The sequence below is a fragment of the Scleropages formosus genome, chromosome 19, assembly GCF_900964775.1.
Source record: "Scleropages formosus chromosome 19, fSclFor1.1, whole genome shotgun sequence".
In the NCBI taxonomy this organism is placed as follows: Eukaryota; Metazoa; Chordata; class Actinopteri; order Osteoglossiformes; family Osteoglossidae; genus Scleropages; species Scleropages formosus.
In genome coordinates, this window is record NC_041824.1 from 15056289 (window position 1) to 15084140 (window position 27852).

At 47.6% G+C, this 27852-nt stretch overlaps 1 protein-coding gene across 1 annotated transcript in view; it reads left to right on the plus strand.

The window, feature by feature from the left end:
* Positions 1-27852, plus strand: part of plxna2 (plexin A2) — a 163442-nt gene that overhangs the window by 124458 nt on the left and 11132 nt on the right. Inside the window, exons 16-26 of the mRNA XM_018760798.2 lie at positions 1006-1173; positions 2387-2480; positions 7429-7668; positions 8937-9080; positions 9412-9646; positions 13626-13768; positions 14774-15042; positions 22443-22509; positions 22741-22887; positions 24080-24239; positions 25323-25426. Of these exons, the coding sequence (XP_018616314.1) occupies positions 1006-1173; positions 2387-2480; positions 7429-7668; positions 8937-9080; positions 9412-9646; positions 13626-13768; positions 14774-15042; positions 22443-22509; positions 22741-22887; positions 24080-24239; positions 25323-25426 (1771 nt within the window). The remainder of the gene's footprint in view (positions 1-1005; positions 1174-2386; positions 2481-7428; positions 7669-8936; positions 9081-9411; positions 9647-13625; positions 13769-14773; positions 15043-22442; positions 22510-22740; positions 22888-24079; positions 24240-25322; positions 25427-27852) is intronic.

Sequence of the window (27852 nt, forward strand, 5' to 3'; positions counted from 1 at the left end):
ACAGGTGCAGAAAGTGGGCGAGGATGAGGACAGCTGAGGCCTTATTTCCAGAGCCGCAGGACAAGGCGGAGCACCGGCGTGGCGAGCAAGAGGAAAAGGGCACGAGAGCTCATTACGGCGCCGTCCATTCGCAGCGTGGGCCAAACACGGTTCCCTCACGTTTCCCAGTTGCTCGGGATTTGTAATTGTTGTAAAACATAATTAGTAGAGCAGAGGGCCAGTGAGGGTGTTGAATATGAATATGGCCTTTTCAGCGTGACTCTAATTGCTCTACTTCTTCCTACACACTCAAGCCCGGGGCACAGAGGTCATTCCGTTAAAACGTACACGTGTTCCGTGCTTTTTCGCTAGACAGCCGGGCCGCTGAAGGAAGCACTTCACCCGTTATTTACCCCGTTTTGTCCTTCTGCTCAGTCATCTTTTCCAGGAACTCTGCTCCCTCCCGCCGCACCGCATAAACACGGGTCTCCGGTGTCAGTAACTTTCTTAAATCCTAATAAGATTCCGACCACCTACTGCATCGAGCTGCTCTAATAATAGCTCTCAGACAACCTTGTTGCCGCTCAAGGTTGAAGTTGGGTGGCTAGCTGTGCCTTAGAAAGTCAATTTAGCCTTTTATATTTTTCCCCTCTCTCTCTTTCCTTCTCCTCAACTCGGTGCCCCCCCGCCTCCCCGCCCCACGCACTGTCTCTCTCAGATCTATTTAAAGATGAGCCGCCGCGTTCTCATTGTAATGCTGTAAGGTTGATGAGTCGAGGCAGCTTTAATGAGATATCGGCTAATTACAGCCTTCTTTTTCCAACACATTTGTGGCGGGGGAGGGAAGGGACGGTGGCGTAAGAGCAGCACCGGCCTGCACTCGGTGGGAGGATGGTAACTAGTGTGGTAACAAGTCTGCACGGGCCCCGGGATGAAGAGCAGGTGATTTGCGGGACAGTAAGGTGCAGGAGAAGGTGCAAGTGTGGGAGAGCTCACCTGAAGTGATCGTGATCCCTCCCCATGCAGGAGGACCATGACGGAGATTGTGTGTTACTCCGCCCCCTCTGTAACGGGCGTGGGCTCTGTACAGATCAGCGTCAGCGTGGACCGCGCTCGTGTGAAAGAGAGCCTGACTTTTGAGTACATCGACGACCCGACCGTGCAGCGCGTGGAGCCCGAGTGGAGCATCGCCAGGTAACCGGTTCTAACCGCACCTCCGACATACATCACGCTGGGACTAGTGGCTGATTGACACCGTGTGGTTTCGGTCAAGCAGAAGTCACTTTGTTTCACTGAACAGCAGAGTGCCCTTTTCTAATGATGTCATACTGTTGGGCATGAGTCATGTTCCACAGGCTGCCATTTGATTACTGTCACAGGTCTCTTCAGTACAAACATGTGATGAGGTGGGGCTCAGCACCAGATGGTTATGGAAGCGGTGGGCTGCTGCAGTGGAGGGGAGGGGAGGGGAGGGGAGGGGACGTCTGCTTTGTTTACTAAACTCCTCTTCTCCTCCACCGGGCAGGAGCGCTTTCACAGGCTGCGCTCCTCCTCGTTGGTGTCTCCCAGCCCTCTGTTTTATACAGTGCCTCAGAGCATCTCTCTCGGTGTGCCTCCCTCCGTGATCCAACATCCGTCATCCATCCACCTTCATCCATTCACTGTTATCCATCATCCCTACACCATCCCTTATCATTCCTCCATCGTCCTCTGATATTCATCCACTGATGTTACTCAACCCTTCATCCTTCTCTCATCCATCCGCCCTCCTCTGTCATCCATCTACCATCCTGCATCATCCCTTCATCATCCTAGATCCACTATTATCCATCATTCATCCCCCGCCATCCATTATCCCACTGCCTTACCCTGTCATCCATCCGTCATCCTCAGTCATCCATCCACCATTGTGCACCATCCCTCCATTATCCTACATCTTCCGTCCATCATCCTCCATCTGCTGTCGTCTAAAATCCACCAATCATTCTCCATCGCCCATTCGCCATCATCCGGCCTAAACTCGTCACTGTGGACGCTGAACCGAAGTGAACCAGAAGGAGAAAGCGCTCGCTAGGCTGTCCTTTGTCTCTCTTGCCTCGCTTGTTTGTGCTGAATATCATCGAACCAGATACAGCACAGGCACTGAATGTTAACCACCTCCACACCGCGAGCGCGTTTTCAAAAGAGGCCCGCTGCTTTCAATAGCAGCTACTGAAGCCAGTTAAAAGCATCTCTAATCGTTACCTTCTTTAAAAGCCTATTACCGCGTCTCCGAAAGCGTTGCCTCACAACTTTGAGACTTGCAGCATGGAGGTTTGGTTTTTTAGCTCTCACTTCACGTGGTGTCTTCAAATCCCAGAAACCAGTCGCCTGCCTAAGATTCCTCTTTGTTTTGTCTCCCCGGCAGCGGACACACCCCCTTGACGGTGACGGGGACCAACCTGGATGTGGTGCAGGAGCCTCGGATCAGGGTCAAATATGGTGGTCGTGAGTCCGTCAATGTGAGTGCTCCGGGCACCTGGTCGGTCCCCCGCCAGACTAATGGTGGCCTTTCTCATTTGGCCTTTATCGCCATATTATTGCAGTTAGCAGTGGCATGGTAATTCAGAGGACCCTGTAGGGAATATCTTCTACGATTTAACAATAAAACGGGACAGTAACTGCCATTAGCTTAACTTAGTCATAGTTGGGATCCATCCCAGAGCCCCATATATAGATCCTGGATAACTTATCTGATTCACTGATTGATCACACTGTAAAAAAAAAAAACCATGGCATTCTACCAAAAAAGCAGATCTTGCCTAACCTCCGACCTCCAGCCCCTGTCCGGTGCTCTTCGGTGATGAGCCACTCAGATCAGACTGCTGTTCATGTGATGAAGTTCCAGCCTCAGTACACAGTCTGGTTATATAGTAGAGAATCTAGAACCCCAAACTGTCCCACTGAGTAGTGAAGAGCTGACATGTGTTTCACAGGCACCATTTAATTGAATCGTTTTAGCCCAACCCAGTTATGGTTCCAGAGCAAGGAGTACTTTATTTTATTTATTTACTTTCAAGTTGCCTCTTTCTTGTCAGTTATTGTTTTGGTCGTCAGGTTGAATTAAAAATCACTGCGGCGGAGATTTAATGGAATTCCGGTTTGGGGAGGTTTGAGCTTGTTTCTTAATGGCTTTTAATGGAAGATTAACTTTTGTCAGAAGCCACAGTCAGCATAAAGAGGTGCAGAGTTATCAGGGCATGGGGGGGGGTGGGTGGCACACAGGCGGGAAATCGTTATAGATTGGATTTGCGCTCCAGTCCTGGGGGTCTCTGTTTAATTAATGGAATGTGTTTTTCTCTTCCTGGTCAGGGTGTTGGGGGGGGGGGGAGGGGTGAACAGGAGGTCCTGGCAGAAGCGCAGGTCAGGTATGATAGTGCTGGATAAGCATAGTGCTGTGAGTGACCTCAGACCCCTCACACTCTCTCGACACACACACAAATAGTCGCATACCGTGCATTCCCATTCCCTCCCACCAGTCCTTGTCATAAATGGATATTCTCCACAGGTTTCCACCAGGCTGATTCCTCCTGTTTGATCTCGCTCAGCAGAAACGGGGCTTTTAAGGACCATTTGTTCTGGAAGGTGACTTCCATCACTCACACTGCTGGCCTTCTGGCCAGACATGGGTCTTGCCTCTATTGGGCAGGAGCGGTTCCACTCTTGTCAAAGAGAGAGAGCCATGACCACTCACCTGCTCAAGCCCCATTTCACTTGCACACAACACTGTGTACACTAGAATCAGGTAGGCATTTGTGAAAGGGTGCCAACTGGGAATGCATATTTCCCATGTTAACCCGAAGAAGCCTCCCACAAGGTGTCTGAGCCCAATTCTGAGCTGTGACTCCTCGTCTCACGGGCATCATCGGAGCCTGAGTTCTCCATCTTCAGCACAACCTTACGCGGGCGAAAGCCCTGGCCGAGGGACCCATCGCCGAGGAAACTGTCACAGAGGGAGCCACCGCTGCCTTTGATCCCGCCAGACGGAGCCGTGTGAATTCTTATTAACTGCGGAGGCTACAATTACAGATCTCTTCATTCCCCCTTCGTTTCTGTCAGCAGAGGGAAGGCAGGCGGCAGAGCAGTCTGGCGATCACGCTGTGTGCTGCTGTCAAGTCTGCCTTCGAATTGTCACCTGCCTCCCCTGAAACAACCTCTCTTTCTCTCTCTTTCTCTCTCTCCCTGCCTCTCCCGTCTGCCCCGTACCTCTGCGACTCACACAGAGGCCATTTCCTTTGAGAACCACTCCCTGCTTGTTTCTGTTTCACAAAGAAACCTTAATCATAATCCCGATTACCTCATTCACAAAAAAAAATGGTGAGTGTACTCCCCTCCCTGACTGAGGAGGAAGACTCCCTTCTGTACAGCGTTCTTGAGTATTAAAAGGCTGTGATGTTGATGAGTTCGGGGATGTGCTGCTGTAATCCACCGATGCGATATAGGATGGTAGGAGGTGCTCTTTGCTCAGGCACAGGGGTGCAGCCCTCAAGGTCTGTGGGCAATCAGTGGCTACACTGTGCACAAGGACTCAAAATCACTCCAGAGTTCCCAAGAAGTACAGCAAAAGATCAAAGATGCATGTAATATGTATTGTGTATTCTTATTGATGATCCACATTTGCAGCACCTCTCCGTTTCAGGATGCAACAGAGATGTCTCAGCTGTGGATTAGTGCACCGTTTTCCAGCACGTGTAGCGTAAAGCGTAGCTTTTTGCAAAGTAATGCTCTCATGCTCTGCACCCACTGTGCCAGTACTACAAGGCTATAGTACATTACAAGTGTGGTAAGGTGGTCGAGGGATCAAGAAAGACACAAAAGCACAGTTTTGGCCAGATAGCTAGACTGAGGACTGGTGTCTGATCCAAAACTGGAGCAGCAGGCAATTTAGTGATCATCTTGTAATCGAGGGACCCTGGCTCAGGTTTATGCTCTTACTGTAGTCCCCTTGCTGCATGAATAACTGTGACCCTACGAAGAACCCATGAAAAAGAGACACAGACACATGCAATAACAAAATTCCAGGAGCAGAACCTACTGTGTAACTCCCAGATCTGAGGAAGCACAAACCAGCTAGCAACCAGCAGGTGGCGTAATGGTTGGAGGCAGTGCCTTCAGATCTGAAGGGACCACATTCAAATTCCACTCCAACTCTAGTGCCTTTGACCAGGGTACCCACCCTGAACTGATACAGTAAAAATTACCCTTCTGTACAAATGTATAAATCACTGTAAGTTGTGTTGAAGGATAACTTCAGCTGAATGAAGAACTGTAAATGGTTCAGGACTTTTCGAACAGGGCTTTTGTGCTGCCTTTAAACACAGGAAAGGTTTGAAGGCCTTTGAAGAACATAAACCTTCAAATCTGAGTTACCCATAGAGCACCGGCAGTCTTCCCTCTTGCTGTTTTAAGGCCCCTGTTAATGAAGCTCATGCAGCCACATCACCCTGGTCATCACTGTCCAAGGTGCTGAATGTGTTTTTCCAAAATGTCCGTAGCAGTTTCAAGAGCTAATATGTCACAGCGTGTATGTGAGCCTCTGTGTTTGTTTGAGCATATGTCTGCAAGAGCAATGTATCTCCATGCATCATTACACCTTGTGCCAGTATTGCCTGTCTGGGGTTCTTTTGATTACCCAGTGCTCACCACAGTCCTTGTGATCCTGCACAGTAGTATACCCTCAAATCAGTTCTTCTCCACAGATGTATCCTTTAGGCTTCAAAAAAACCCCTACATCTTAAACTCAACTTTTAAAGGAGAGCATTGATCGCTGTCTCGGAATGTGCGCTCTCCTGCTTTAGCCAGCAGGGATGATGCTCAGAGAGGAACTTGTGTAGCACAGGACAGCGGGGGACTGAGCGACCCTACAAATGGCCAATTCCCGCCCCCTTGCCCCTCCTGCAAAGCCACTCTAAGCAGGGCCTCTACTTCCCTACAGACAGCAGGTATTTGCTATAGAAGCAAAGAGATTTTTTCGTAGGATCAAACCTCGCTGGCACCATGAGATTAATAAAATGGGGGGGGAATCTTGACATGAGATGGCTCAACAAAGCGCTGTGAGGAATGAATTGTGAAATGTAACACACAACTGATCCGTGCCTTCGTTTGGTATTTCCACAGCATTAATCTTCCTGTCAGTGGCGCGCGCAAGCACATGCCGTAAAAATGTTATGGGATCGAGAGATATGTAAAGAAGGGGCGACATCAGAGGTACATAGTTATATCAATGTTTTAAAGGACCTTTCTTCCCTCTCGCGTGTGACGCCTTGCAGGCACTGTAATGCGTGATCTGGTTGGGAAGTGCACCGGGCCACCGAGGTGCAGTGCAGCACACGTGGCTCCTGCGCTGACAGCCGTAATGTGCGAATCATGTTTCGCTGCGAAAACACCCCCTCGGAGCGCTGCGGGGACGCAACCCTCCGAACACCCGAGTCTGCATGCAAGCCTCTCAATAATTCAGCCTGGTGTTTTTAATTGCGTTGGGACTCAGCAAAGATTTTCCTCAAAAAGCATGCTAGGAATGGAGAAGAGACGCCAGACGTGCTCGCTTTCGTCACCCCATGTCTCGCGAAGGGCCGAGTCGGGCCAGAGGGTCCAGCAGGGTAGAGAATGGCAGGGGAAAGGAGCTTTTCCAAATTAAAATGGATCAAATCTTATCTAATGTCGAACGTGCTTCAAGACAGATTCAACAGCCTCACAATCTTATTCATAGAATGACATCACAAAAAAAACACTCAAAGCCCAGAAGGTCCCACCAAAATGGTCCAGACTGGGGCTGCAATTGCTGAGATCAGCCTTGGGGGGTCATAGCGAGGTCTGAAAGTGGTCTCATCCCACTGCAGTGCAAAGGTCTCCTGCCTCGCCAAGCTGAGGGAATGTTTATCGCTAATTAAGTTAGTTCCCATGAGCAGCGAGAAGGGATGAAGCACAAGGGAATGTCCCAGTGCAGGCGAGCAGCAGAGCAATCAATTCCATCTCCCCACTGTCAGTGCTGCTCTCCAGGCTCCCGGGAGGGGTGCGAGTGGGCGTGGGGCTGGAGGAGGGGGGATCTCAGTGCTGATTCATAAATATTGTTATTTAGGAAAACAGCGCACGGGCGTGTGTGTGCCTGCTTCTTCATAACAATTGTAGCGGGACTATATGCATCCGCTGTGCACCCAGACCTGGCTTTGGGCTTAAAACAAACACGTCTTTCATCACCATGGTATCACTCACTGCTTTAATGGTGTTTTTTTTTTTTGAAAGAGAAAAATTGATTGTTGTCCCACAGGTATTGCGTTGCTCGTGTTTTACCTGCAGGGGGTTTCGTTCTGGTATGTGATGTCTGCACAAAGCCACTTGTTCCAGTGTGACCCCCATCTGCTTCTGCGTTACCATCCACCCGCACTCACCTCTGGTCCTTTTGCCTTCCAGGTGTGTAAAGTGTTGAACGCCACCACCATGAGCTGCTCCGCCCCCTCCCTGACGTCTGAATATACGCCTGGGCAGGACACGGTCAAGCATGTCGAAGAGTTCGGCTTCATCTTCAATAATGTGCAGGCCCTGCTCGTCTACAATAACACCAACTTCGTCTACTTCCCCAACCCCTACTTTGAGCCTCTGAGCACCTCTGGGGTGCTGGAGCAGAAGCCGGGATCCCCCATAATCCTCAAGGTAGGCCTCCCTCTCATGGGCAGCCCACTTTCATCTGCTCTTTGCAGGCCCCCCAAGTGTTAGTCTGCTCTTTTCTACCTGCGGGACTGAGTGTATTAAAGAAATACCCAAGATGATGTTTACTTGGTTGACTGGGTGAAGCATGGTTGAACGGTTAGAGCTGCCACCTTCCACTCAAAGAGCCCAGGTTTGAATCCTACCTGCTGCTGTAGTATCCTTTACTTAAACTGAATCGATACAGAATTGATACATAGTTAACCTACTGAAAGAACTGGTGAATCAGTTTAAGCTGCTTATCATCATAAGTCAATTTACTGAAAAGCATCAGCTAAATAAAGACAGGTTTCATTGTGACATCCTTGTGTGTAGGTTGAAATTCCCCATGTATGAACCCCAAGGATATATAAAGGACATGCATGAGTGCTGTATAATAGGGATTTGTTACATTTTTCTTTATTTTCACACACAATTTGTGTTACAATAAGACAAAAATATAACAGTAGTGGGGGGGGCGGTGGTGCAGCGGATTTGGCTGGGTCCTGCTCTCTGGTGGGTCTGGGGTTCGAGTCCCGCATGGGGTGCCTTGCGACAAACTGGCATCCCATCCTGGGTATGTCCCCTCCCCTCCAGCCTTGCGCCCTGTGTTGCCGGATTAGGCTCCGGTTCGCCGTGACCCCACTCGGGACCAGCGGTTTCAGACAGCGTGTGTGTATAACAGCAGCGTAAATTTGTGTACCTTTTCATGCCGCACCATTCTTATTTTCACTTTCATTTCCAAATCCGTTTTCTTTTTCTCCTTAGCACCTAGCCTTTTTAGCCATTTCAGTTAAAAAGAACTTGAAGGGAATTACAGATGAAAAAATTTGTAAACAAAACACCCAAGCACTGAATGAGAGCCAAACAATAAGAAATATGGTACCGTATGGCAGCACAAGCAGAGGATGTTATGATACAGCAGATGGAGTGGTTAGCATTAGATACTACAATGGAACTCAGGGATTCCAACATAATATAATAAGGTTAATGGGGTGACCATTTTAAATCTCGGTGGTCAAAAGTTGTGGATGCTGCAACTCAAGGACTACCTATAAATGTGAATGTAGTCACTATAATGTTATATTAATACTCATGGCTTGGATGATGCTTTTAACCGGAGCAACAGACAGGACATGAAGACGTACATGGTGATAGAAAGGTGGCGTAGTAAACGGTTCATGATGGCAATGTGTAACAGCACCTCCCTGTGGCTCTTCCCTCCCACCCCGCAGGGGAGAAACCTGGTTCCCCCAGCGCCAGGAGGTGTCAAGCTGAACTACACAGTGCTGATTGGAGAAACTCCCTGCTCTCTCACTGTCTCAGAGACCCAGTTGCTGTGTGAGCCACCCAACCTCACGGGGCAGTACAAAGTACTGGTGAGTCACGTGATGATGATGATGATCATCATCTCGAGCACTTCATCTTCTCCCCGAGACGGCGTGTGAGAGTTTTGACAGAACATCCAAATAGTGTGTGCGTCCGTGTGTATGTGTATATTCTGTGAGCTTACAGAGGAAGCAGCTGTGATATTGCATCAGTTATTACCCATGGCAGTTTCAGGAGGCTGGACACCATTGACATGTTGACACAGTATTAACTCCATCATTATTAACCCCCCCCCCCCCGCCCCCCCAGCCTGTACACCCCCCAGTGCTGCCTGCAGGACTCCTGGATGTGTGACAGCAATATCGGTGTGCTTCCATGCAGGTCCAGGTGGGCGGCCTGCATGTCTCCCCCGGGGCAGTGCACATCCTCTCAGATAGTCTGCTCACCTTGCCGGCCATCGTGAGCATCGCTGCCGGCGGCGGCCTGCTTCTGATCATCGTCATCCTCGTGCTCATCGCTTACAAGCGCAAGTCACGAGAGAACGATCTCACTCTGAAGCGTTTACAGATGCAGATGGACAACCTGGAGTCTCGCGTTGCCCTGGAGTGCAAGGAAGGTCAGTCCCACCAGGGTGGCTGCTGGTGAAAGAGGAAAATCCAGGTTCACACCAAAGCAATTTCCATGTGGCAGATGCTTTTCTCCAAAGTAACATGCAACTCACTTTGAATGAACTTGTTGTTTTTTGCCAGCATATATTTCACGGGCGGCTGTTTATAGAAGGAATAAGGAGTAATTTTTTAACCGATTTTGGTGTAGTGAAGATTTATGGAGCAGTTAGGAGATCGGGGAGAAGTGGGTCCGACAGAGATGTGTTTTGAGACTGTTCTTGAATGTTGAGAGGGATTCAGCAGCTCCGAGGAACAGAGGGAGCTCATTCCACCAGACTGAACCCAGAACTGAGAACCTTCAGGCTTTTGATTTGTGCATGGGACCACCAAGCAGCCAGAGTTGAAAGAGCGTGGCAGTCCAGCTGGGGTGTAGCGAGTGATTTAATGCTATAGTCCAGCACGCATTGGTTTGATAAACACCAGTGGTTCTGAGGGTAGGAAACAAAACTGGCAGCTTAGAAACAAAAGCTGTGAAGTTTCAAATCTTGTTGTGATGCGGCAAAGGTCAGCCATGCTAAACTGTGCAAGGAATGCAAAAGTACAAAACAGAGCTGCTGAGTATTGCGCTGGGCTCTAGTGCAGCTGCAATATGGGCACCGGGGCTGTTTTGGTGTGTTTCACAGCCCCCAAGGACCACCCTCTGACTGGCGCGGTAATGAAGTCCTCGGAGTAAACACAGAATGCATTCTGGCTGATGGAAGACGGTTCATTCTTATTCCAGGAAGCCATTCTTTTCAACCAGCAGCGTGTAGAGACAACGATGAGCACTCATCCTGCAGCCCTTTGCACGGGCCGGTGAGCGAGCTGCGCTCCGGTCTCCTCATGTTCATCATCTCAACGCAACGATCACCCCCCACCTCCCCAGCGAACTCTGACCTCCCTGCCTTTGGGAGTTTGGATTCACCCCTCTACGTTCCCTCTGCCATTGTGGTTTCGCAGAAGCCGATTAGTCTTCCGCAGAGAGTGGGACACAACTCTAGAACGGTCAAGTTTCCTACATCCCAGTGAATGTGACAGCTTGGACAAACAGGCGTCTTTGCGTCTTCTGGCTTTTCGCTCCAGTGTTTAGCATTTGAAGCAAGCCTGCTGACATGTCACGTCGAGCTAAATGTTTCAGATTGTTGCCGTGGCATACAGAATACATGGGACAGCCGGAAGTTTTGAAGCGAAGGGAAAAGCGTGAACCGTCTCGTAGATTCGTCACTTCACGATGTAGACCCAACCCAGTGGGATGAGCGGTGTGCTTGGCTGAGACCACATGTGGTTAACACTCACAGAACGGTATAAAGGAGCTCAGATTGCCAATAGCAGGTTCCATACGTGTCCTTCCTTTCGATTCCTCACATGCTGTCCGGCTCCATCCTCGGATTAGGGGCGCAGGCTTGACGTTGCCAGGACAACGAAAACACGTTTGCCCCTGACAGTTAGTCCTGCCTGACCTGCGCTGAATGCAGTCGTGTGCAGTAGGACCACACTGAATACAAATGGGTTGGAGGTCCTCCAAGGTGTTAACCGATCGCACCTATAAGAATGAGAACATACTGGCATGTGGAGGGGCTGCTTACGCCGGCCTTTGGTCCCGCTTTTCTCAACATTATTCCAGCAAACACATTCCCACACTACTCTGTGTTAATGATGCTTCATTATATAGCACCTTAAAACCACAATGCTGTGCAATACAGAATTGGGCACAGGGAGCCTACGGGTGGCGTCGCGAGGCCCTTCATGTTTAAGACATGAGCCCTGGGCAGGAGTGGCACCGGGGGCTCAAACTGGCAGAGCTACCTGGCAGTCTCCTGAGCGCACACTTCTGAGTTTAAGGGCGGTGCGGGAGGAGCGGGGCATTAGTGGTGTGATCCTTTGCAGCGAGGGGGCTCCTCGGGGCACAGCTGGGCTCAGCATCGGTCAGGACAGACCCAATTAGACAAATCTCACCTCTGGTCGAAACGGCAGGGGACAGTGGAGCAGAGGCAGAGCCAATTTACTGAGGCCTGAGTGTGTGTGTCTGTGTGTGTGTGTGTGTGTGTGTGTGTGAGATACAGAGAGACAGGAAGAGTTTTAAAAAAGAAAGCAAGGGGAGACACAGAATGGCAGAAATAAACACTGCAATAACAGAGCACATTATTACTCTGTTTTTATAATGCAGAGCTGTTAATCTGTAGAGTTCAGGGGAACAAGGATTACCCTGGTATAGGAATTTAAGATCTGAAACAAAATCCAGTTTGGGAGCAGTGCATCTGCACAGGCAATAACAAGAATTATTCTTCACAGCCAGAAAGTTTCTCAGACAGGAAAAGGCAACAGTGGGCTTTGGTGTTCTCACTAGCTTAATACCTTCTGTCATTCAGCACTATTACAATGCTGTTTGTCATTGTAGCTGCTGTAGCCCAGGACAGCTGTGCGAAATTGGATGCAACATATGAGACAGAAAAGACTGACATCCATGTATATTGGATTTAATAGAAGCAGTGGTACTGATGGATGCAGTAGAACCAGTGGAAGTGTCCCTGCTCTAGAATTCGTCGTCTCCCGGACAACAGCATAACCCACCAGTTACCTACACGCTGGCATATTGGGGGGGGGGCGGTAGTGTAGCCATTAGCAATCTCATCTGCAGTCTGGTGGTTGTTGGTTTTAAGACCCACTTCAGTGAGGTAGTTCCTGTGAAATTAGTACAGCAAGAATAGCATACTGTACAAATGGGTAAATTATTGTGATGCTATCTAGCACTGTGAGTCATCTTTGTCAAAATATAGTAGGTTAATAGTAATAATAATAATAATGAAACCAAATTTATAGATGGTCTATATTGACCCTCATTAGGAGAGGGTGGCAACGTGGTAAATACTGACCTTCTCGTCACATCCTGCGAAACAGAGAAATGAGAAGAACTTTCAAAGCAAATGGAGCCGCTAGTGTGTAATCATTGATTTCTCATATCAGTTTTAGCAGATCATACAACCGAGAACCTGCTGGACACAGGAGCACCTGAGTTTGAACAGCAAATATGTGCACAGCTGCTGGCAATCAAGTAATTTTTCAAGTGCAGCTAGTACACAGCAATAAAATAGTAACTTATTCACACATTGTCACAGTTTTTTTTTTTAATTAGAAATGGTTCAACTGGGGGGGCGCGGTGGCGCAGTGGGTTGGACCGGGTCCTGCTCTCCAGTGGGTCTGGGGTTCGAGTCCCGCTCGGGGTGCCTTGCGGCGGACTGGCATCCCATCCTGGGTGTGTCCTCTCCCCCTCCGGCCTTGCACCCTGTGTTACCGGGTAGGCTCCGGCTCCCCGCGACCCCGTATGGGACTAGCGGTTCCGAAAATGTGTGTGTGTGGTTCAACTGGGAAAGGTGTTGCTTCATATGGCTTTGACCACTGTTCAACCCACATTGTTTTTCATATAGTTGGGATTTACAGCAGTGGAATGTTACTCATTTTGTATTTTGGAGGGAAAGGTTTACCTCATTCCCTGTGATAGAACAGTGTCCTGTCCAGGATGTACCCTACCTAGCCTAGAGCCCTGTGCTTCCAAGATAGGCTCTGGGTTGCCATGGCTCTGCACTGGACAAGTGGTTATTGATAGTGAGTGAATAATTGGGCTTAGTGCAGATTCAGAGCTGATATCCAGCTGTTTGCATGGTGCTGCCTTACCTGTAGTGTGTAAACAAAGCAGCCGACTTGGATGGTCACAAGTTTGAATCTCACCTGTTGCTGTAGTACCTTAAATTGGTCAAGTAAAAAATTGCCCAGCGGCATAAATAGGTTAGTAACTGTAGAGTGCTCAACATTGCATGTCACTTTGCCTAAAAATGTCATCTAAACGAATAAACGGAAATAAATGTAAGACCACGTACTGCCTTGTGGGAGATAATTCTGCACCACCTTCCCCAAATGTACGTGCCTGTAACCTCAAACCTCCCCTTCCAGCATTTGCCGAGCTTCAGACAGACATCAACGAGCTCACCAGTGACCTCGACCGTGCTGGCATCCCTTACCTGGACTACCGCACCTACGCTATGCGGGTGCTCTTCCCAGGCATCGAGGACCACCCAGTGCTACGGGAGCTGGAGGTAAGCAGGGGAATACGGCCATGTGTGTTGGAGGGGTGTCCCTGCGGGGCATGCCGCATATGGAGACACATCCACTTTACACACCTGCAGTTTAGCTCCTGAGAATAGTGCAAAAATAACAGAGTGCCCGTGGGTGGGCAGGGACCAGGTCGGCACTCAACAGCTGTGGCCTTGAGCTCTAGAGATGGAGAGACAGCAAAGACATCCAATCCAGGAAAAAAGATGTCACACACTGCTGAAAACTGTACACCTCCAGCTCTGTGATACACGCACTCAATCACATAGGTTGTTGGGCATCGTATTCGTCAAAGGTCGGCCTTGCGACAGAATGTTTGGTGATTGAAGTCTCTCTGTAGCCTCTTATTTTATCAGTGGGAAAGAGACTGAACTTGCAGTTTTTCAGAGACGAGTTTTCAGTAAATTGTATTAAACTGTGTAAGTCATCTTACATTTACTCATTTAGTTGATGCATTTCTCCAAAGCTACTTACAACATCAAGCTAATTTTACTTACCCATTTATTCAGCTGGGTAATTTCACTGGAACAATCTAGAATAAGTACCTCATTCAAGAGTACTACAGCTGGAGGTACAATTTGAACCTGTGATCTTTGCACCCAAAGGCAGAACCTCTAACCATTACACCACCAGCTAGGGAAAAACGCATGTTAAGCGAGTGATGGCTAGTTACTAGTCAAGACACATTTTTAATTTTAAATAAAAATGTATCAGTTTTACCCACAGTGACGTTATTGCAGGGCCTGGGGGGAAATACTGTTTGTCGTACATCAATGTACTGCTGCAGAGTGTAGAACAGTGTTTAACATGGGCGATGGAAGTAATGGTGTATGCTAAAGTGTGCATAATCAGCCCCAGGGACAACATCTGCACCTTCTTTTTAAGGTCCTATATGACCCATGTATGATGCTACAGTCTGTTATAACTCAAGTCATGATATTTGTGTTATGGCGCCATGATCATGGCTCATTCTGCTGCCCCTCCTGCAGGTCTCTGGCAATGGGCAGCTGAACGTGGAGAAGGCTCTGAAGATGTTTGCCCAACTGGTAAACAACAAGGTGTTCCTGTTGACGTTCATCCGCACGCTGGAGATGCAGCGCTCCTTCTCAATGCGTGACCGCGGCAACGTGGCCTCCCTCATCATGACCGCGCTACAGGGTCGACTGGAGTATGCCACCGATGTGCTCAAGCAACTGCTCTCTGACCTCATCGAGAAGAACCTGGAGAGCAAGAACCACCCCAAGCTGCTGCTGCGCAGGTCCGTTCGTACCTCTGGGGAAGTGGGCGACAGCGGGGCTTGATGGGGGTGGACACTAGGGCGGTAGAGAACAAGGAGTGGAAATTAAGGAGTCAAACTAAATACAATAAACCACTATAAGCAGCCACTCTGTAAAATCCTGGATTGCACTTCACTCAGTCTGTTGTTGACCACAGAGGAGCTGAAGTTCCACCTGCTCTGACACTCTAAAGATGGTAGACAAAAGCTGGCATCATAAAGAGCACCTCAGTCGCATTGTGCGAAGATCACTTTGGCTGAAATGTCACTACCACCCAGAACACAAGGAAGTCTTATAGCAACCCTTGCACAGCTCTCTTCTTCTCCTGGCCCACGTTAGTGCCCTGACTCAGGCAAGATGGCAGGTCCTGGACTGGCAAGTGACTCATGTTCCTTAAGGCCCAGATTGCTCAATTCCCTTTTAGGTTAGAGGGTACCGCCACCTGCTCAGCCAATTATCAGCCTTTAACTGGCAATGTCATCACTAAGCTGAGATTCGCAAAGCACTGTGTATCCACAAGGGAGAGAATCGGGGTGCAAGAGAGACAGGCGGCGTGGCAGGGTGACAGAGTGAGAACGAGAGCTGAGCTTGTTCCAGTGATCAGCCTAGTACTGGCATTGTTTTAACCGGGAGCAGCCAGGTGATGTAATGCTTAGAGCTGTTGCCTTGCGCTCAAAGGACCTGGGTTTGAATCCCACCTCCTGCTGTAGTGCACTTATTCAAGGTACTTATACTGAGTTGATACAATAAAATTACCTAGTAGCATAAACGGGTAAATCGTTGTAAGTAGCTTTGCTGTTGAGAAAAGCATCAGGCAGCTGAATAAATTTAATTGTACAATTTTGTTTCAGCCGTGCACTCTTGGTAGGAGTATTCACTGGCAGTGTCAGGTTAACTAATCCTCTGTGTGCTGCTCATAAATCATTCAGTAGTCTCCATTTTCTGTAGACCAAGGTAGGAGGTAGGCACGCGGCACGGAAGTGGCCTTTTCCGACTGCTGATTTTTTTTTTTTACGGTTCGGAAATGTTAAACTCTTGTTGGTGAACGTGTGTTCTAAACCCCAACGCAGGCACTAAACCAAAGGCTTTTAATGACACCGCTAGTAATCAAGATTGTGCACTGTGATTTTTTTTTTTTTTTTTTTTCCCTCTCTGTTTTGCTTGGGGGTTCTCTGAGTGGGAATGTTAGTGAAGATGCTAATTAGCTACCCTGCACAGCGCTGCAACGGCACTCATTAATGGGCCTGATTGAGGACTGAGAGCGTATGGGCGGCACAGAAGCAGATCCTGGGTTGCACTGCTCCACACAGCACCATGTGACAGGGAGTCAGTCGCCATCCCCCTTTGCCATTACGCAGGCCGACAGCAGCGCGGCTCTGTATTCTCCCCAAGGCCCTCGGATCCCAGTGTCAACGCTCAGCGCTGCTTAGTTTTAGATGACATTAATTTTTAAGCATTAGGGATTATCGATTTGCCACGCTTTTTCTTTCTTTTTTTTCCTCCCCATTACTTATTCCTTCAAAAGCCGGTTAACACGTTGAACGCTGACTCCGAAATACAGCAAATCTTTCATCCCTCTGAATAAAATACCTAACGGAGATGGATTTTGATTCCAAACGAATTTGAATGGCTCTGTAACCTCAAGGCCTTCTTAGCGCATTAATTTAAACAAGTGAGAAATGCTGTCTGATTGTGTTTATCATACATCTGACTTGCATCCCTGACAGTGGAGGAAATGCATTAATGTTCTGATAGCAGCTCATCAATTAGCGCTTTAGAATAATGGGAAATGCACTCATCGCATCCTATAAATTCTCATAGCCATTTTTTAATGAGCAGCGTGTCAAATGGCTGTCCGTGCCCTGCGACTGTTCTTAATGGACCAGAAGACGCTCTTAAGGTGGCGTCGTGCCAGCAAGAACGCGTCCGCTGCTTTTCACACACGCAAGGGTGTTGGTTTGGATGCAGAAGGGTTTTGGTCTCTGCAGCAGGATGGTGATGCATTTAACATACAGGCATTTTGTTGACATCTTGGTCTAAAGCGATTAACAACGTTGGTTCGTATGCTATGTCATCTAAATTACTTACCAATGTATAATTTTCACCGTATAAGAATTGTCAAAAGGCACCTTCAACTCAATGTCAAAAATACATAAATAACGAGCTTGGGTGCTGGAATGCCAGTAATATGCAGTAAGTTAGAAAAATGATGGCGGCGCAGACTCAAGCTTAGTGAAACAAACAATTTGTACAGCATAGTTTTGGCTAGATGCCTTCCTCACCCTGCATATACATTTCATACAGAATGACATATATACAATGCACGGACCATGTGACAGGTTATACATCATTGTTGTTGGAGCAACAGCGGCAAGCAATGCTTAAATGGCAACCATAATACAAGGGTCACCACGATAATGAATAATAAAGGCTATAAGTACAAAATAATAGAAGAAGATAGGGACAACAATTAATAAAGGCAATAGTTAAAAAAAAAAAAAAAAAACAAAAAGAGCCAAAAAATGCATGATAAAATATTGACAAGAAGCCAAAAAATATAGAAGAGCCATTGGTGAGAGCTCCTCAGAAATGTTGACAAATCTGCTCTTAGACATAGTGTCTCGCTTATGGATGTGAAAGGAGTAGCTTCAGAAGGAACAGACGATGCCCGGACTCTGAAATATGGTTTGTTATGAATTATTACTCAGGAACGCCGTGCGATACACACTGACCTAGGTTACTGCGCAGAAACACACCGCGAAACGGAGCACCGAGAACTGTGAAACTCTTATGTGTCCCTCATCAATTTTAAAGGGGGAAATGCAAGTTCTGTTCTCCAGGGCAACCTCTCCATATGCGGCTGAGCTAATATTTGGAGCCGTGGTTCACACATTGCCCCCTTTACATTTTCCTAAATATTTTTGGTGGTTTTCGCCATCAAACTGATGTCGATCTTTCTTTTTGTGCTTATCCATTTAACTGATGCTCTTCTCCCAAGCAGCTTGAGCTGTCAGGTCATTTGCAATCACTTGCCCATTTAAATAGCTGGGAAATTTTAACTGTGTGAGTTCAGGCTAAGTGCTGTGCTTAGAGGTGCTACAGCAGGAGGTGGGATTCTGGACAGGGTCCTCCAAGTTGAAAGCAGCAGCGCGAACCACCACGCCATCTGCTGTTCCCTTTTTGTATATTTCAAATTCAGAAAGCTCATGAGCCACTGTTGGCTACAGAGACAATTCCCTGTGTCCTCCTCACTCTGAGCCCTTTATCGTAAGACGTGCTGTTGGGTATTAAAGATGAGGATATAAGGGGGTTGGGGAGAGAACATGGTGTCATCATAGAGTAGAGTCCGCAGAAGACTGGCCGTGCAGAGTTTCCACAAGAGGCTCTCCTGGCTCTGCTCACTTGCACGTGATTGTGGGTAATCTTCTTGAGAGGCATTTCTGGGTTATCGGTGAATTAGATATGCAGGAGACGTGTTCGCCGCAATTAACATTGCTTTCAACATTCTGTCCCTCTCTCTTTTCTTATCTCTCCATTCCTGCTTCTGTCCTTTGCTACCTATTCCTATCTTTCCCCATCTCATTTACCCCTTTTCTTCTTGCACTCTCTGCTTCTCAGCTGCCGGTGAGGTGTTAAAAAGCAGGCCAGAATAGCGAAGATACAAGTGCATTTAAGCCTAGATCAACATGCCCGTGATTTGGAAATCTGGATGTTGAGCGAGTTTGTGCTGGGGTTCCATTTGGAGGACAAAAATTCTAGCAAGAACTATACACTGGATACACTTTGGCTGTTAATGTAGAGTTAGTTAGGGATGCCGCATTCTACTTGAAGGATGTAGGTTTCAATCCCACCTCCTGTTGTAGTGCACAGTACTTAATCTGAATTGAGCGGTCAAAATTAGCCAGCTGTTTAATTTTGTAAATATCATTGTAAACCTCTTTGGAGAAAATCACCAGATAAGTGAATACATTTATTTAACATTTATTTAAAGTATAATTTAAAATCAAATTATTTATTGATTCAGATATGTAAGATTTTTGTTCACATTTATTTAGCTGATACGCAAGGGGACTTACGATGTTAGGTGTATTATACTAAGATGCCTACAGTGATTTACCCATTTATATGACAGGGTATTCCTACTGTATTAATTTGGTGACGAAGGGTGCCGCAGCAGGAACGGGATTCAAACCTTTGTCCTTTGATGAAGAAATGACGGCTCTCACCACTACACCACCTGTTGTCCAGAAAGTTATACCTGATATATGTACATATATGATTATTCAGAGAGAAAGCAAGTCCTGTTTAGGGAAATAAAAATTAAATATACTGTGATATATTCACAAAGAGAGGGTGGACATGCTTTGTGCAGTGCAGGATTTATACATTGCAGTCGTGTCCGGGCACCGCGTGAGGAACACCCATATCCCCTTCTTTGTTTCCAAGTGACGTTTGCCAGGAGCACCGTGACATCCGAGGGACAACGCTGCCAGAGATTCTTTACATCTTTACGGGTCGCTTTGGGGGACCCTGTCAGAACAGCCTTTTACCCTCTTTCCGTTGTGAAGCTCCAGCACCATCGAGACAGCGGTCCGTTATCCAACACGCCTTCGGGGGATGTCCGGGATGTAAACATGCAAACCCTGCTCCAGGAGGCCTCCCCGACGCTGATCCCCGTCGCACTTCTCGCACTTTAATTGGTGTGTGGAGCACCGGCTTGCGCGCTCTTCTCCAGCCCGTGTCCCACCGCGTGGCCGCCTCCTTTTGCTGGGTTTGTTTTATCTGTCGTTGCTGGTGAGACCCCCTGTCTCCACCCCCCTTCCTCTCATCCTTTTTCTCCTCTGTCGGAGCCAAGCGAGCGCCAAAATATAAGGACACCTTTGAGTGCTGCGCAAACAGACAGCCCCCTCCTCCTTTTTTATAATGAGATCTGAGCGTGCTCCTGAGACAGAGGCAGGGTGCATTGTGGGCCGGCCGTCGCCTGGCCAGAGCCGAGTGGAAGCTATGTGATGTGTTAAATTGATCCAGCGCTCCGGCAGCGCTTTCTCTCTCCCCCTCTCCATTTTGAAAGAGAACAGGGGCTAAAAATGGAACCATTCCATCGCCCAGGGCCTTTCGCTCTTATTTGTATTGCGTTTTTTTCTCTCTCTCTCTCAATGTTTTCTAATGAGATTTCCATCCATCCAGAGCGACGGGGAATGGGCTATTAGCAAGAATGTTGCTGTGTTTGCATTGCCCAACGTGAGGCATTCCTGCGCTTTTTAATCTGGCCCCTTCGACCTATTTACCAGTATGAAGAAAAATGTGTTCTTAATGCACTGTTGGATAATGAAACCCTGATGTTCATTAATGAAACTCAATTAAAAGTGTTGGGTACGATTTGGGCTGGGTATGGGGGGGGGTGACCCTAGGGGGTGGGGCTGTGGGCTGGAAACAAAGCGCTAGGCTTTTAGCGGCAGTCAGATGCAGGGAAATTAGTGTGCCCCAACATAGAGGTACACAAAGGGTTTTATTAAACTTCCTTCTTGGGGATCAGTTGAGTTTATTAAACTGCTTAATGGTCTCCATTAAGTGTCCACGCAGTCGCTCTTCATCAAGCGGGGCGGGTAATGGTGAGAACCTCACGGCATGGTGTCCCGACAGTCAGGTGCACGAAGTTAACACCGAACAGCTTGCGCGAAGCATGCTGCTCCATCCTTGGAGGGGCGAGTCTCATCGGTTGGCGGACGGGCTGGAGGGGAGGGGAGGGGAGGCACAAGGGGTTAGTTTCCAGGCTAGTGGCTTTGGTGGCCCCACCGCTACAGACAAAGTAGAAGGATCTCTTCTCTTTCCCTCTTCTGATGGAATGAACTTCAGATCACCTGTCACTGGGCTCCCCTCCTGACCAACCATTCTTTTTACAAATGAAGCACTTTAGCGTTCGAAGAGCGCTTTTACATTTACATTTATTAATTTAGGCAACACTTTTTTGACAGTAAGATACTTACACTGGTTTACCCATTTATATACTGTAGCTGAGTAATTTTTAGTGCATCAGGTAAAGTACCTTCATCAAGGGCACCATAGAAGGAGCTGGGATTGCGGCTTGATCCTTCGAGTCGAACCGTTGCGTCGCCTGCTGCCCCAGTTGTGAAGCAAGGCAAAAGTAAGAAGCATCGAACAGAAAATAAATGCCTCTCAATCTGATTTTTTTACATTTATGAAACAACCTTTCGTGTCAGATATGAACAGATTATGTCTTGATCACCACAATTATAACCCTAACGATGGTGACTCATGAAAGGGTGCGGCTGTAATCTTACCGGGCGTGTTTGCGCATTTCGCCGCGAAGATGTGAAGAGTGTGCGCTTGCTGTTTAATACCTGCTATGATGAGTGTCACACATAGCCTGCCTAATCCCTTTCCGCTCGGCTCCACGGCGCAGGTCGCCATCTCTCCCTCGTAATCACAGTCATTTCAGCTGCATTAAGAGGGTCATTTTCTCAGCCCACTGCCGAGTAAATTGCTGACGGGGCGCCCGTGGGCTCCTGAACCCCCGCCCAAGTAGCGAGCCAAGTTGGGTGACTCTGGAGACGGCTTACGCTGGGGAGACCAGGTGACAGGTGCCACGTCTCCACCCGCCCCCCATCCGGAGAGGGTCCTGCTCCTGAATACAGCACATGAGCAGTGTACCTCCAATCAAATCTATCCTCGTGCCCCTTGCTCTGTTTGAGGTGTGTTTGCGCGGCAAGCGAGCCCTTCGGAGCCGCCAGAGAGCCCCGAATGATGAAACGGATCCGCGTTGGTATTCGTCTCAGGCTCGGCCCAACCCGGCCCGGCCTCCCCAGCACCGGGGCAGCACTTTCATGTATTTTTCATGCTTGTTAACCACGCTGTCTGGGGTTAGCTTCTAACCCCCTCTGTTCGGGCCCTTCTTAAATAAACCTAGTGCTTTCTTCTTCATTCTCGCTTGTCTGAGATGTTTAACTGAAGGGTGGGTTTTGGGTTTGGGGGGGGCGTTGTGTGTACGCCACCACCTTCTGTGTGGAACATGAAAGGAGGTGAGGGTGTGTTTTTTTATTACTTTTGTTAGATTCCCTTTCTGGAGCGGGGCTCACTGTGAAGCTCTGTAAATGCATACAGGCACAATGCAGTCCCTTCTTCCCAGGTACCATGCAGGTACTGGTCAGTAGAGTACCAGCAAACTGTTGGAAACCCTTTGGACACACATTCAGATGATTCCAATACCACACCATAGTCGGTCAGAACTCCTGAATCCTAACGGGCAACGTTGTGATGACTGTTTGCAGCAAAGGACGATTTAGCGTGTCAACTTAAAGGGGATGTGCAGTTTTTATGGTGCTCTGACACATAGTCTAAGTTGCCTTCTCTGTAATTTTAGGACGGAATCTGTCGCCGAGAAGATGTTGACCAACTGGTTCGCCTTCCTACTCCATAAATTCCTCAAGGTAGGTGACATATGCAAGAAGGTTGCTTTGCTCGGCCGGTGCTCACTGTGGGCCTGCGGGGGAGTCTGTGTGAAAGATCTCAGAAACAGGGTGTGACTGTCAAACAAAATGATCGATCCCAAATCCCCAAAAGGTTCTACCGCGAGTTCCCATTTTAGCGTCAGGGTTGTGTGTGTGTGTGTGTGTATTGGAGGATTGTTTGTGTCTCATGCCTTTGCCCCCCTTTCGCAGGAATGCGCAGGGGAGCCCCTGTTCATGCTGTACTGCGCAATGAAGCAGCAGATGGAGAAGGGTCCCATCGACGCCATCACTGGAGAGGCTCGCTACTCCCTGAGTGAGGACAAGCTCATCCGCCAGCAGATCGACTACAAGACCCTGGTCAGTGCTGCAGCACACATTCACACTCACGGATGCACACACACAGACGTCAGACCCACAAAGACACACACGGGCAGACCCAACACATTCGAAGATGCAACGAGACGGTAATTCATCTTGGACAAAGGAGTCAGCTACATACGAGATAGTAATAATAATAATAATAGCTGTTTCTCAGTTATCTTATAATCATTTCACTCGTTTTGAATTGAGTCTCACCTGTTTTATAGACGTCTTTGTAAAACACTACTGTCCTCTGTCTCAGGTGTAAAGTGTGCCTGAAAGTTGAAAACGTTCTCGATATCAAGCGGTGTCACGTCGCAGAAAACACTGCATGAAAAACAATAATTCTGCTCAGCTTAGTTCAGGTTCCCCGTAAGAAGGAAAATATGCAGCGCTCTATGTTTTGCAGCCGTTTGCAGCTTGCTGTTATATTGGGCTTCAGTTTATCTCTCGTAAACACAAGGTAAACAGTTGTAATTCCCCAATGCATCATGAGAGAGGCAAGAATTAATGAAATAAAAGCAAACACAAAAAGCAAGGGAATTCTGACACACTTTTGCTCATACCTCGTGCTACCTGGCATCTGTCTTCTCTGTGCTTAAAAAGAAAAACAGCTGCAGTAGAGAACCTGAACCCAGTGGCACCGGCCTCCTGTAATGTTCTCTGTCCCCATAAGCACCGCACATGGGGAACAGCACAGAAAATCACAGCCGATACTGAGACTGCAGGGGTATGAATGCAAAACAAATCAGATGCTCTTCTCCATTAAGTTAAGCTCTTTATTCCCCCATCCTTTAGATGATGATACATGTCATGTTTTCAGAGGCTCCTCTGCATCTTTGGCTGCCTTCTTTCGGTCCTTATTAAACCATCAATATATTTGGACTCCAGCGCAAGTGCTTCAATAGGAATGGTGGTCATGGTTGGAAGCGGCTGGGTGGGAGGGGCAAGGAGAGAGGACAATGGTCCAATTGCACTGATGGGAAATTTGGCTCATTACTCGTCAATACCCCGCTAGAGTTGGAAATTGGTGTCCTACCGTAAGTGTGAAATTAGATTTTTTCGGAAGCGTGCTTGCACGGAAATAGCCTCTTAAAGCTGCCGTTTCGAGCAGATTTGGACGAGCAGTCATAACTGGAAACTTCTGACACCCTTCCATCTCCTGCTTTCACCCCCCCGCCCCCCCCAGATCCTGAACTGTGTGAACCCCGACAATGAGAACAGCCCAGAGATCCCTGTCAAGGTGCTCAACTGCGACACCATCACCCAGGTGAAGGAGAAGATCTTGGATGCCGTCTACAAGAACATGCCCTACTCCCAGAGGCCACGTGCCGTAGACATGGATTTGGGTGAGTCAAAAGCAACACACTCTGAACACTAACGGCCTTGATCCGCTCCCAGTTTTGCAGTTGGGCTCATGTTCCTGCTACAGTTAATCAGCAAACAGACTCGATGAACCTGGGCATTGGGTCTCTGACTGAGTGATCCAGGTTCATTCCAGCAGATGGGTCAACAGGTAGGATGGTGGAACATCATGTTCATCTTGTGCCCCGTCCCTCTGGTTCCTTGTGACACCACACTTTGTTTGCTGCTCTTCAAACAAATCACCAGTCAAACAATCAGGAAACAAGAACCAAACAGACCTCAACAACCCCCATCATCCACCCCATAGGCCAAGACTCACACATACTTGCCCCCTTCATCTTTAGTGCAGCATCCCCACTTGCACATGCTCTGAGCACGATAGGTGCTTTTTGTTTTGCTGTCGCCATGGAAACGGGTCTCAGCAAGAACCTCCCTGCTATGGTAGTGAAGTCCAGTCAACATGGAAAAATCAATGACCACTCACTCTGGAGGTTCATGTCGCCCTACCATCTTTCTCTCGACATCCTCATTATAATTTCATTACCCTCCTCAGGCTGCCTCCTCCATTTCTTTCCATAATACAGACATTGAATTGTTCTTTAAAGCATCTCAAATAAGCTCCAAAAAATCTACGCATGGCACCACTCATGGCACCATACAAACACCAGTCAGGTTGAGAAGAACAAAGGCACAGCCTATCTGGAAATTTCTCCTCTCGGGAGTTTAATTAAAATTCATGTTAGTCTTATCGATTTGCATATAAGGAGTTTGAGAGGTGTTTGCAGAACTTCCTCACTTAAAGAAATATGTTTGCTTATTCAGTACTTTAGTGACGGTTAACAGTTTGAAATTTTGACTGAAGTTTTCCCTGTGCTGTAGCTACTGTGGCAGTGCCCATCTCCCTCGACCTTTCTCATAGGCGTATGGTCAGCAAACAGCATGCGCTGATGCTTGATTACTGGGTTTTAATATACTGCCATGCAGGAAACATATAGGCTATGAGTCCAAGTGCTGGGTCCATCTGTGGCCAGGGTCTGATTCGGGTTTTTTTTTTGCTCGAACCCCAGAGTGGCGTCAGGGACGAATGGCACGTGTGGTATTACAGGACGAGGACATCACCACCAAGATTGAGAATGACTGGAAGAGGCTCAACACCCTCATGCACTACCAGGTGAGAGATGTTTCATCCACCTCATCCGCACCTCGGACAACTCCCACGTTCCTATTGTTCAAACCCACAGCTGCATGGGGATCATTCATTTCAAACATGCCAAGTATGCTGTGTACAGCGTTGCCAGCGGAGTCACTAGGGGGGTGCAGGGGATGCGGACTGCACCAGGTGACACCATCAGAGGGGGTGACACCAAAATGACTGTGTATAAAATTTTTGTGCAGTGTTTCAGCACAAATGTATTATTTTTTATAAAAAATATCCCTGTAGTTAGTTATAAGAGCAAAAACATTTTTCGGAAGCCCAGCTTACATGTATCACTATACCCACAAGCCTAAAACTATCCTACTTTACTTCTTGATCCTTCTCATTATTAACCAATTACAATGATGCTTCGAATCACATAGTTTCGTCTGCACGTGCTACAAGAATGTGCTGTTATTTTAGTTGCTGCTGGTGTTTTCATCATCACTGTTTTAGTCAAATTTTCTGGTGTTTTAGCCACAGTATTGTGATAGTATTTGTGAACCTATATTAATAATGTTAAACATAATTTTGATACAGTTCTTAAATGTTTTTACTCCAAATTCTATTGTTTTCGTACCAAATTTTCACCTTAACTACATGAAACTACGCGCATGTGGTCCCCGACTTCCGATTTTTTCGACTTTACTATGGTGAGCTGGCGATAGACATTCACTAGAAACCGTACTTCGAATTTTGAATTTTGATTTTTTTCCCGGGCAAGCGATATGCGGCGCGATACTCTCTTGCGATGCTAAGCAGCGGCAGCAATCCACATCTCCCAGTCTGCCTCGCAAAGGTGTGTATTACATGTATTAAATGCATTTTCGATTTACGATATTTTTGATTTATGATGGGTTTCCCAGAACGCAACCCCATTGTAAACCGGGGACCACCTGTAAATGCAAATACATTTAGGCTGTGCGTATGATATTGTAATTTAAAGGTGTGATTTTAATTTTGCTAGTTGTTTATGTCACTACTATTGCCATTACATTCAGTGATATAATACGGGAGTTACGATTTACAAGTAACATTAGTACAAACAGCTTTACTAAAGATGGTCTGGTCTGAGAGGGGGGTCAGTGCAGGAGTGACACCAACCCTAGTGATGCATCTGAGAATTGCAAACTCTGATTTCCTCAGCTGCTTTAACCACATGCTCCTCCTGAGGGTTCTGTCTATTTATGGTTATGGTTTTCATTGCAGTACCTAGCAGTCTCTCGTGATTAAAGTCAAAGTATTATTGATTGCGTGTGACTTACTTAATGTAAACACTAAATATGTTAATGGTAGAATCTTTAATTTAATTAACTCTCTCCTATCTGGGGATAGTCTGTGTGGCTCAGTAGAGCTTAAAATTTACAAACACAGCATATGGTATTCTTTTATTATGGAACTCTGCTGTGTGCTTCCTGACTGATGGCCCCATGTGATCCGACCATTTCTTACACTCCAAAACTCTGAGAGTATGATAGGCAGTGATTTTTATTTCTTTATTTTTTTTGTCTGCCGAACAAGAGTTGTGTAAAGTGACCTCCTTGGAGAGTTCAGTAAGACGGAAACTCTACAGAAGTTGGACCTGAGCAACCAGCAGTGACCCACGCCCACCCGGAATCCGTAATTGATCTCCCGCCATGAGCTAGACCTGTCCTTTACCTGTTATTGCAGCAATTAGCCGAGCCTCACTCCACCCTGAACCCCTCTCAGCCTCTCTGGGGGTTAGGAGTTTACCTGGCACTTCCTGCTCAGAGCTTCCCCACAACTGAGGAAGGTGGAGCTCATGAGGGGGTTGTTCTCAGAGCTTATGAATCATTCAGAAGTTCTGGTGGCCAGCAGCTCTCTCATACTCAGTTGGAGGACCCTCTGCCCACTGTCTGATTCTTTGAGCTGCGAACAGAGGTTGGGAGGGTGATTGGCGTGCAGGCAAAAGGCCAGGGTCACCCCATCTCCCCTCAGTTGACCCCACCCATACATACTGCATAGTGCTTCTCCTCGCCTTGCAGTCCCCCAGCTGGTCTCTGTGGTAATTCCTCAACAGGAAACACAACACGTCTTCAATTATCCATATCTGTGTTTGTGTGTTTTTTTTTTTTTTTTTTTTTTAAATCTGTTTTTTCTGTCTGCACTTCTCGTTGTCTGGCTCACGAGCCAGGGGAGCTGCTTTAGGGTAGAAATGCCTGAGTGGTCGTTTCATTCGACAGCAGATCTGAGGTGTAATATTGATTGGCAATATGAGAGCCTCTGTGCCGTGATCCGTGTTCTGTATGGTTATAACACGATACCAGACCACAGGGTTGTGGTGGCTGGAAGGGCGCTTGAGGCATGGGGGTGGCACGTTGATAAGAGTGTTCGGAAGCTGTTAGGGTAAGAGAAAGGGAGCTTGTAGGTGGCAGCCAACC